This window comes from Oryx dammah, unplaced genomic scaffold (assembly GCF_014754425.2).
Source record: "Oryx dammah isolate SB20612 unplaced genomic scaffold, SCBI_Odam_1.1 HiC_scaffold_2, whole genome shotgun sequence".
NCBI lineage: Eukaryota > Metazoa > Chordata > Mammalia > Artiodactyla > Bovidae > Oryx > Oryx dammah.
In genome coordinates, this window is record NW_024070186.1 from 113,960,288 (window position 1) to 113,972,173 (window position 11,886).

The 11,886-nt window shown below is 38.9% G+C and overlaps 1 protein-coding gene across 1 annotated transcript; it reads right to left on the minus strand.

Moving 5' to 3' along the window:
- Window positions 1-3,784: 3,784 nt before the first annotated feature.
- LOC120852921 (olfactory receptor 5H2-like) lies at window positions 3,785-7,865 on the minus strand. Its single transcript, XM_040226410.1, has 2 exons — window positions 7,858-7,865; window positions 3,785-4,703 (listed from the first exon to the last, which is right to left on the minus strand). The coding sequence occupies exons 1-2, from the start codon at window positions 7,863-7,865 to the stop codon at window positions 3,785-3,787; spliced, it is 927 nt and encodes a 308-aa protein (XP_040082344.1).
- Between the last annotated feature and the right edge of the window lie 4,021 nt (window positions 7,866-11,886).

The window sequence follows — 11,886 nt, forward strand, 5'->3', positions numbered from 1 at the left end:
TCAGTTTGAATATAACATAGGAGAATTGTGGAGGAAGAACTTTCCAGTTTGAACTAGGTTAAACTAAGGTTTTATTTGAAAGGACTTCAGATATTGTCAGAGTGAACAAATGCTGGATAGAGAATAGATAGATGGTTAGGTAGTGTATTTATATACAATATAATCTGTATATATAGATACATTTCAATATATACAAATATTTATACTTTTATTTATATATCATATAATCTGCCTACACATGAAAAAATAATTACAGTGCATCTGTATATCTATAACTCTAGATACATTTATCATGTATGCTTACAATCTGGTAGCAATGACAATCCTTTAAAAGTAATTGAAGAATGATATGGTCTAATTACAGTCCTGTTTCTGAAGGTTAATCTGACAGTTGTGTTTGGAAAGGAAGGAAATATTAGCAACATGGAGGAATCAATAACTAGAGTTTTACAGATCACAGACACTGATAATTTTGAAGGTGTGGACCTGAGTGGAATCAATAGGAGTGTGTGTGAAATTTCAGTGCGGAGAGAAGGGCGGACATGGATCTGGAAATGTATCACTTATCATACTTAAATAATATGCAATGTGAGAAAAGCCAATTTTCAAAGACTTTTAAGACAGAAACTATCCAGATTTTTGCTCATTTTCATGCCTTTGCCACCAACACATTGGGAGCTATGATATCATGCTATTGACATTATTTGAACTTTGATAATATACATTTAAAACCCTTGGAGGTTAACAACACATTTAAATAAATATTATATACTACTGACTTCTTTAGTTTACAAACTTTTTTTTTTTTAATTTTAGGAAGATTGAGACCATTTCCTTCCTATTCTCCAATTTCTCTTCTTCCCACACCCATCCCAACTTAGTCATTCAGTCTGAACTCTTAGCTTCCTGAATTAGTGAAGATTTTCAGTTACCCAGCAACAGACATAGCTAAAAAGGGCCTTAGAAGGCATTATAGACAGTGAAGTGAAGTGAAGTGAAGTTGCTCAGTCGTGTCTGACTCTTTGCGACACCATGGGCTGTAGCCTACCAGGCTCCTATGTCCATGGGATTTTCCAGGCAATAGTCCTGGAATGGATTGCCATTTCCTTCTCCAGGGGATCTTCCCAACCCAGTGTTCGAACCCAGGTCTCCCGCATTGTAGACAGACACTTTACCGTCTGAGCCACCAGGGAAGTCCTTTATAGACAGTAGAAGTAACTTACTTTTACTTCCTTATAGAAGCACACTGAGTTAAGAGCATCTCGTATGGTTTGGCCTGCCCTTCAATGTTTTAACTCCCTTCACATGGTTTTCATTACTTTCCTCTTCAGTTTATTTTTCTGTGTCACATGAGAATTGAATCCATATGAAGCGGGATCACCAGGGACCAAATAAAGTAGAATAAAACCTTGAATGATGTTTGGCAATATTCCTGGGGTTTACTTCTGCCGGGGTCCAGCCCCGGTGGATCCAGGGAATTCGAACGTGGGGATGGCGTCAGCGTCTTTGGAAAAATACATATTTAATTACAGATATATAGAGAGATTAGAAACGGATAGTGTAGTAGCAGATAGTGTAGTGGAGAAAAGGAGGCTGAATCCAGATGGGAATTCAGCCAGAGAAACGGGAGCAAGAAAGAAGCGACATGGTGGAATCAGTTTTTCCGGAAACTGATCCAATTTCTTTATTTTTGGGTTTGCTTATATAACTTTTGTTACACATAGGGATGAATACACAGAGTCACGCGGGGGTCAGCAGTCCTGACCTTTATCAAAATCAGGTGCTTCACATAAATGTATAACAAAGAAAGGTCTAATCATCTTCTGGCCATGAGTGAGACCTGCTGACATTCTATGGTCCTTTCTTTCTGATAACCAAAAACCTTATTTCTTCCAAGGGTGTTTTTTCTTAAACCAGGCACCACCCTCCAGATAAAGCTGCATTCCTATAGGATGAGGGTGTAGTGAGTTACAATCAAGAAAGGAATTTATTTAACCCAAGGTTAACAGGATTAATCTTAAAGGTTAATGCTTATTTCTCCTATATGTTAGTTATATTCATTATAAGGGAATATGGAGATTTAGCAGCAAACATCAGCCCAACAAATGAAAATCCTTTCACCAATGTTCCCCTTAAGATCTATTTGGTCTTAAGATAGTGATAAAGTTACATTTTTACATAACAAGGACACAGGGATTTATAATAAAGTACAGTGATCTGTTACAAAAGAGAAAATTCATTAACTCAGAAAGTCTAGTATTGCTAACATCAAAAACTACTATTTTTCCTTTTCTATATTCCAAATACATTGATTAATATATTCCCAGATGCCTAAGGATATGGAGGCCTGGTGGCAATCATTGACTCAATGATAAGAAAAAGCCCTATGCTAATTAAGACTCTCAAAATACTCCAAAACTCTCTGTGCTGTTTATGGTTAAGAGGTAGTAAACAATCATGTGGCAGGAGTATGGATAATCCTGTCACACAAGCTAGTCTGTCAGCAGAGAGGTTTGACCTGAGACATCCTTGTCCCACCCAGAGCAGGGAATTAGCAGCAATTATTGACACAACAAATGAAAAACCCTTCACCAATATAATTCCTAACCAACACACTATACTAATAATTTCCAACTCCCCAAGAGAATTTGCCTTTAGTAAGTCTAAAACATCTAGTGCCTCTCAGATTGGGAGGCTGTAAACAATCACATGTGGCCGGACGAACCTATACAGGTGGGTTAGATAACCTTCAGAGGAGTTCGTAAGCTGAAACACTCTTGTCACGCCCAGGAATTTTTATTGCCTTGGAGCTGCACGTTTACTCCTTCTCCGAGAGAAATGGTTATGGGGGAGAGCCCCCCGTAAAGTCAGAGGTGTAGGCGAGAGCATAAAACAGACTCTGGTTTGGGGGTAGATGCTCGGGAACAGGGGGTTTCCTGAGGCTTGATCACGCCTTTGCATATGCCAAGCCTCCTTCCTCATGACCTTTGCCATGGGCGGAGTTCCTCACGCTGGCCCCCAACATACCTCTGTGCACTCAAACACAAAAATGCCCACTCTGTGAAGTTAAATGTGATATGAGTCTCCAGGCTATAAGAATGTATTACTATCAAAGACCCCATCTCAGGTATTTTTCAGAGGTTTTAGTACTTGTGTGCTCATTTGCTCAGTAATATCCAACTCTTTGTGACCCCATGGACTCACCCATCTCCTCTGTCTGTGGAATTTTCCAGGCAAGAATACTGGAGCTGGTTGCTGTTTCCTCCTCCAAGGGATCTTCCTGACCTAGAGATCCAAATCACATCTGCTATGTCTCCTTCATTGGCAGGCACATTCTTTTACCACTGTGTCACCTGGGAAACCCATATTTTAGTGCTTAATACGTGTTTAATAAATCTACTTTAAAAACCACAATAAGGAATATAAAGCATGTAAAGTTTTTTTCATTTTAATTTATTTGCCTGTGCCATGCAGCCTGTAGTATCTTAGTTTCTAGACCAAGGATCAAACCCAGGCCATCACTGATGGTGTGTAGTCTTAAGCACTGGACAGCCAGGGAATTTCCCATTTTAAATTCTGCTTCACTTACTTTAGCATGATATGAACATTTGATTAAAATTCCCTGTCTCTTTTAATAAGGTATATAAATACCTTAAAAAATTTATTGAGTACTGAAATCTTGTCATTAAAATAATAGGGTAGTTATGAATGCAAACAAAATTGAACTCTAATCTACATAGTTTTGTGTTGTTTTCAAGTAATAAAACACATACTAGTATTGGACCTAAATATTTCTCTTTAACATTTTTGTTAGTGAATTTTTGACTTTCTTATTTCTCAGGCTGTAGATAATTGGATTTAAGAAAGGAATTATGACAGTGTAAAATAGAGAGTCCATCATATTTTGATCATCTGCTCGTGTGGATCCAGGGAGTACATACATGAAAAGAGTCCCATAGTATAGGGAGACAGATAGGAGGTGGGCACCACAGGTGGAGAACGCTTTCCTTATGCCTTGGGCAGACTTCTTCCTTAAAATCGTAAAGAGAACTAGTGTATAAGAGACAAGAATAATAAGGATGGTGAACACTTGAATTGAACCAGAGAAAATAAATATCATCAGCACATTGATAGAAGGATCAGTACAAGAAATTTTAAACAATGGCATGATGTCACAATAAAATTGATGTATTATGTTAGAATTACAAAAGGTTAATCTGAATAAAAAGCTTGTGTGAAGTAAGGTATGAAGAAGGCCACCTGTAAGGGATGAAATTAACATTCGCAGGCATAGTCTGTTAGTCATAATCGCTGGATAAAGTAATGGATTGCATATGGCTACATAACGATCATATGACATTGTTGCCAGCAGAAAACATTCTGTGGTTCCACTGACTCCTAAGGAAAAGAATTGCACTATGCATTCAGAGAGAGAGATCCTCTTATTCCTGGGGAAGATGTTGACCAGCATCTTGGGGACCACTGTGGAGGATAACCAAGTATCCACACAGGCTAAACTCCCAAGGAATAAATACATGGGGTTGTGAAGGTGAGGGTCATTCCAGATGACAGCAATCAAACCCAGGTTCCCCACGATAGTGAAGATATACATAACCAAGAAGAGCACGAACAGAGGGATTTGCCATTCTGGTTGATATGTAAGTCCTGTGAGAACAAACGCTGTCAGCTCTGTTGCATTTTTTCTTTCCTTATCCTTTATAGAAGGCCTCTGAAATCAAATATAGTGAATGTAAAAAGGAGAGTCATCAATCATTTAAGAAAAAAACTTTGGTGAAAATAATTGAAATAAAACCATACCCTGAACCTGAATGCCCTTTACATTATTTGCTCTTCTAAAATACATGAAAAGTATTTAGAAAATTATTAGATTAGAAAAATGCAACTATTTTATTTCAAAGTATGTACAATAATTAACAGGTATAGAAGAGGAGACATTAAGACATTATGCATCAAAAGTAAAGAGGTGGAGCTTCCCTAGTGATCCAGGTGTTAAGAGTGTACCTTGCAATGCAGGGGACATGGCTTTGATCCTTGGTCCAGGAAGATCCCACATGCTGTGGGGCAACTCAGCCCATTCATCACAACTACTGACCCCTTTTACCACAGCTACTAAAGGCCGTGGGCCCTAGAGCCCGTGCTCTGGAACAAGAGAAGCCAGTGCCACGAGAAGCTTGCACACCACAGTGAAAAGTAGCCCCTGCTCACCACAACTAGATAAAACCTGCATACAGCAACGAAGACCCAGTGCAGCCAAAAAGAAAAAAACAAGATGTTAGAAGGGCCTAGATTATAAAATGAATTGAATGCCATGTGAAAGACCTTAAATTTTCTTCTTCAAGGAATAGACAGACATTGAAAATTTTTGAGATGTGGAGTGTCTTCACCGTTTTTTTTAAAATAAACACTTGACTGTAGAAAATAGGCTGCAGGGTGAAGACCCTGGTATCATAAATATTGATCAGTAAACTGGAACATTTATGCAGGGATTTCTGTACCATATTACATAACAGAATTGTCTGGGGGAGTTTTGGTACAAAATATAGATTCTGAGGTATTACTGTAGAAATTGACTCAGTAAGTCATAGATTAGATCTAGTAGTATGTATTTTATAAATATTCCCCAAGTGATTAAAACGTTTGTGAAGTTTTTATTCCATGTGTGATATGGCATTGAAAATTTTGAGGAAGGCAGACAAATCAAAATAAATCAGGATGTAGAATCACCATAGATGGGAAGAGTTATAAGTAAAGGTAAAATAGTCAGTTGGTGTCTGGTTAGATGATCATCAAAAATTAAGACTGAAAACTCAGATACAGTGACCAATTTTTGCTAAGAACATCCTCTGAACATTTAAGTGACATACACCTAGCAGTATGATTCTCCAAGAGCTTAATAGAAATGACGACTCAGGAATCATTGAGGTGGCAGAAAGCATACTTTGTATGACTTACCCAGTGGACAGCATGCATAAGGTAAAAAGAAGGAAGTAAATGTGAAGGAGTTAAATTAAAATGGATTTTGCTACATCATCTCATCCTCTTTTCTGCCACATGATTCTTGATATTACACAAAAACTGTCATTCACTTTAGAAGCCAAAATTCTGAAAACTGACTTTCCCCATGAATTTAGAGTGAAGGAACTAGATCTAGGGTTAACTATTCAAACTACCACACAATTGCACTCATTTCATATGCTAGCAAAATAATAGTGAAAATTCTCCAAACTAGGCTTCAACAGTACCTGAACCGAGAACTTCCAGATATTCAAGCTGGATTTATAAAAGGCAGAGATCAAACTGCCAACATCTGTTGGGTCATAAAAAAAGCAAGAGACTTCCAGAAAAACATCTACTTCTGCTTCATTGATTACGCTAAAGCCTCTGACTGTGGAGATCACAATAAACTGTGGGACATTCAAAAGAGATGGGAATACCAGACCATCTTACCTGCCTCCTGGGAAATTTGTATGCAGGTCAAGAAGGTTAGAACTGGTCAAGGAAAAACATACTGGTTCCAAATTGGGAAAGGAGTATGTCAAGGCTATGTCAAGAGTATGTCAATTATGTCTCCCTACTTATTCAACTTATATGCAGAGTACATCATGTGAAATGCTGGGCTGGATGAAGCACAAGCTGGAATTAAGATTGCTGGGAGAAATATCAGTAACCTCAGATAGCATCACCCTTATGGCAGAAAGCAAAGAGGAACTAAGGAGCCTCTTGATGAAGGCAAAAGAGGAGAATCGAAAAAGCTGTTTTAAAACTCAGCTCAAAAAATGAAGATCATGGCATCTGGTCCCATCACTTCATGGCAAATAGATGGGGAAACAGTGGAAATGGTGGCTGACTTTATTTTCTTGGGCTCCAAAATCACTGCAGATAGTGACTGCAGCCATGAAATTGAAAGAAGCTTGCTCCTTGGAAGAAAAGCTATGACAAACCTAGACAGCATATTAAAAAGTAGAGACATTACTTTGCCAACAAAGGTCCGTCTGGTCAAAGCTATGGTTTTTCCTGTAGTCATGTATGGATGTGAGAGCTGGACTATAAAGAAAGCTGAGCACTGAAGAATTGATGCTTTTGAACTGCGGTGTTGGGGAAGACTCTTGAGAGTCCCGTGGACTGCAACTCCAACCTGTCAATCCTAAAGGAAATCAGTCCTGACTATTCATTGGAAGAACTGATGCTGAAGCTGAAGCTCCAATATTTTGGTCACCTGATGTAAAGGGCTGACTCATTTGAAAAGACCCTGATGCTGGGAAAGATTGAAGGAAGGCGGAAAAGGGGATGGCAGAGGATGAGATAGTTGGATGGCATCACCAACACAATGTACATGTGTTTGAGCAAGCTCTAGGAGTTGATGATGGACAGGGAAGCCTGGCATGCTGTGCAACTCATGGGGTTGCAAAGTTTGTTTTTCTATGGAATTCGTGTATGGAACAGGAACTTTCATTTTAATTTTACCTTATAAATTTGTATTGTTAGTAAATATACTATGAGTGCCTAGTATCATTGCTATTACTGTGCTTAGAGCTGACTTTCCCTAGAATTTCTGATGGATTTACTTGACAGCTGTTGCTTTTCTACCAGTTTGATAGCAGAAAAATAGAGCCAAAGACTGAAATTTCATATAGGCAATACAAATAATCAGTGCCAATAATTACAGTTATTAAATGTATGTTTATTTGGGCTGGTCTTTCTTCTCTGCAGGACTTCCCTGGCGGCTCAGATGGTAAAGTGTCTGCCTACAATGCGGGAGACCTGGGTTTGATCCCTGGGTTGGAAATATCCCCTGTAGTAGGAAATGGCAACCCATGCCCGTATTCTCGCCTGGACAATCCCATGGACAGAGGAGCCTGGTAGGCTACAGTCCACGGGGTTGCAAACAGTCGGACATGACTGAACGACTTCGCTTTCACTTTTCCTCTATGCAGTCCTAAAACTAAATAATCAAAATGTTCAGCTCAATGTGTAGGTAATTATTAAGTCATAAAGCTGAAAAGAGCACTGGAGGAACATTTTTTGCATTTTTCTATATATATGTTTTTTTCAGCGAAACTGTTGTCAGAAGTAGGTTACAAAGTAGAGGTTACTATTTAAGTGATTAACTAGTTAAGTGACTTAAATGCAGAGAATCTGCTTAATTAAATGAAATAAGTGTTTTGATACAATTATCAGAAAAGTTTCTTTTACAAGAAACGTTCTGACTTAAATTCCTAAACTGCCTTTTATTGTTTAACAGTCTGGTAACCAAAACTTAGGCTATGGAATCATTCTAATTATTTTAATCAGATAATAGTATATCATTAAAGAATACAGTGTAGTCTTAGAGCTATTTTGCTTGTCCAAATTTTACTCACAATAATAAAATATGCAGATTATTCACTGTTTTCCATTTTCAACTGGATATTTTGATATCTTATAAACCAAATCAAAATTATTACAAATTTAATAATATTTCAACTTCCTATAAAAATAATAAATATTATAAAAATCATTCTCTCTCACCAATATCTGTTAAGAAATTGTGGAAATCCCTTTAGCATTCGACTTGCTGAAATATTAATAGAAAATAGAACTCAGGCACTGCAATTGCAATAACACAGGCAGCATCATTTTGTACAGATTCATTTTGGGAGCTTCATTTTCCAGGCCCAGGAAAATGTTTATATAAATTTGTTTTGAACAGAATTGTCAACCATTGCATAACTGTATGCTTTTGCCAAAAGAGGAAGGAATGATGAACTAAAATTCCCCAGATAGTGCCCAAGGATTCCCTTTAGGACAAACTTAAGCTTTTCCACTGGGCATTATGTACTTGGACATTTATGAGGAATCCAGGTTGTTCCACAGGGCATTGCAGTCTCTGAAATCATAAACATTAACTTATATTTGCATAACACAGAACACATTTCTGACATGTTTATGCAAACTCCAGTTTATCTATGAATTTTGATATTCTGCCAGTATGGTTTTAATTAACTATACATGATTTTAATGACATCAAAGTTCTAGATTCTCTTCAGAAGCAAACTACAGGAAAATCCTCCTACTCACGGAAATTGTAACTCACATCCAGACCCACACCTAACTCCCCACTTTACAGTGAAAATTGATAAGAAATCTTCCTAGGAAGAGCAAAGGAAAAGCAAAATGAAAGACCACAGTGGTAGGTAGCCAAGATCAGGGCTCCTCAAACTTTAATTCCTATGAATCTCCTGGTGATTTTCTTAGAATGCAAATTCTGTTTTGGTAGGTCAGAGGTGGTTCCTGAGGAGCATCATTTCTCACAGAGTGCTGTGTCTGGATATTTGCCATCCTCAGAGACTTCCTTCATTTGCACGCCTAGCTTCTCAGAGAGTTGGATCATTACAGAAACAATACAGAAACAAAGGAAAATGGCAAATGGAGCTTGTGTGCAAAGAGAGAAGCAAAGTGGAGACAAAGTAGACAAAGGAGGCCAGTGTGAGTGATCACAGAGGATCTAGAGGCTGGTCTGGTACTTTGTTCTTTACCCAACTTAAAGGATAACTACTAAGGGATTTTGAACATGGTGGTCACATGTTCAGATTTGCCTTTAGATATTTACAGAGAAGTTGCCATTAAACATTTATTGAGAAAAATAATGACATTATTTATGTCAAAATAGGAGAGAGAGAAAGCTGGCTTAAAACTCAACATTCATAAAACAAAGATCATGAAATCTGGTCCCATCTTTTCATGGCAAATAGAAGGGGGAAAAGTGGAAACAATTGCAGATTTTATTTTCTTGGGCTCCAAAATCACTGTCGATGGTGACTGCAGCCATGAAATTAAAAGACATTTGCTTCTTGAAAGGAAAGTTATGACAAACCTAGACAGCATATTAAAAAGCAGAGACATTACTTGGCCAACAAAGGTCCATATAGTCAAAGCTATGGTTTTTCCAGTAGTCATGTACAGATGTGAGAGCCAGGTCATAAAGAAAGCTGAGTGCCCCAAAACTGATGCTTTTGAATTGTGGTGTTGTAGAAGACTCTTGAGAGTCCCTTGGACAGCAAGGAGATCAAACCAGTCAATCCTAAAGGAAATCAACCCTGAATATTCATTGGAAGGACTGATGCTAAAGCTGAAGCTCCAATACTTTTGCTACCTGAAAAGACTCTGATGTGGGAAAGACTGAAGACAAAAGGAGAAGAGAATTGGAGAATGGAATGGTTGGATGGCATCATCAACTTGATAGACATGAGTCTGAGCAAATTCTGGGAGATAGTGAAGGACAGGGGAACTTGATGTCCATGGGATTGCAAAGAATTGGACACTACTAAGCTACTGAACAACAACAAAGAAGTGTCTTGGCTTTGGTGCATGATGAGTAAAAGATTTTAAGGGTCCAGGCTCCTTGAGGGGGGAATGTTACAGCATGCAGGTAGCTAGGGAAGAGCAGCGAAATGGGGGCAGGAAGCAGGAAATCATGCATCTTGTAAACAGCAAGAGTCCATTGACAGACAAAGAAAAGCAGAAACCTCCAGACTGACAGAAAATTGGGTGATCAGGGTCTGAGTAGCAGATGAAGAAAGGTGAGGAAAGGTGAGAATCTCTTGTAACCAAATGTAACCTTTTGTTCACTGTGCTTTCATAAGCACAAAAAGATTAGCCTGACAATAAGAAGCCTCTATGGATTTCTGAGGCAATATTATCCTTATCTGGGTGTATTCCTCCAGCCCATTTGCCAAGTAACAGGAAGGGCTACTAGTTTTGAGTGAAGCTCAGGAGAGAAGGGACTTCCCTGGTGGCTCAGACGGTAAAGCGTCTGCCTACAATGCGAGAGACACGGGTTCAATCCCTGGATTGGGAAGATCTCCTGGAGAAGGAAATGGCAACCCACTCCAGTATTCTTGCCTGGAAAATCCCATGGACAAAGAAGCCTGGTAGGCTAAAGTCCATGGGATCACAGAGTCTGACACGACTGAATGACCTCACTTCTCTTCAGGAGAGGAGGCTTTCCAACATATCAAGGCTAACGTAAAAGCCATTGTGCTCGTGGGCCATATCCAGCACAAGAAGTGGTTCTGGAGGTGGCAGTGGAAGAGCTCGGCACCTTTAACAGACTTCTAGAAGTAGATCATAGTGCATGCCCTTAGAATTCTGAGCAAAGCACTGCCATCCTCTAGATAACTACTCTAATTTAGAGAAACAACCATTGTCCTGCTAGTGGGCCTTAGGAGGAAAAGAATGTTTAACCATGGCCATCAATTTTCCATGATACCAGAGCTGCCCTTGCTAAGCTGAATAGTATCCCTGTCACTTTCTGTCAGTTGGGTATGCACAGAAGCATTTCTTCATCAAATGAAATTAGTATATATAAACTTGATCAAGCAGGAACAGGCCCTAAGGGCACAAGTAAGTTACTAAAGCAGTGGTCCAAACTCTATTTGCCTTCATTCCTGCTGCAATGGCTTCTGTCTCCCAGCCTGGGCCTATGTCCTTATGATTAGTTGACTGAGAAGACTGAGGCCTGAGGTTCTGAATGGCATGCATGCACCATCATAAAGTGGACAGCTGCTGCACTACAGCTCCTCTCTGTAACATTGCAGAGGACAGTGGTGAAGGAAGAACTTTCCAGTGAGCAGGTCTTTGACTATTGCACCTGATTGTACACTTTCTTTGGGAGGAGAAATGGACAGTTGTGTGATTATATGCCAATTTATTGATTGTGTCCAGTGGTTTGGTGGAATATTCATTGACTTTGAAGGAATATGATAGGAAATCAATGACAAAGAGATCTGTAGAAGAGTTATGTTAATAGCTCTCTCTGAATGGGCAAAAAACATGAAGGTATTTGTGTCCCATGCAAATGTTCACCCAAAAAAGTGATCTCAGCAG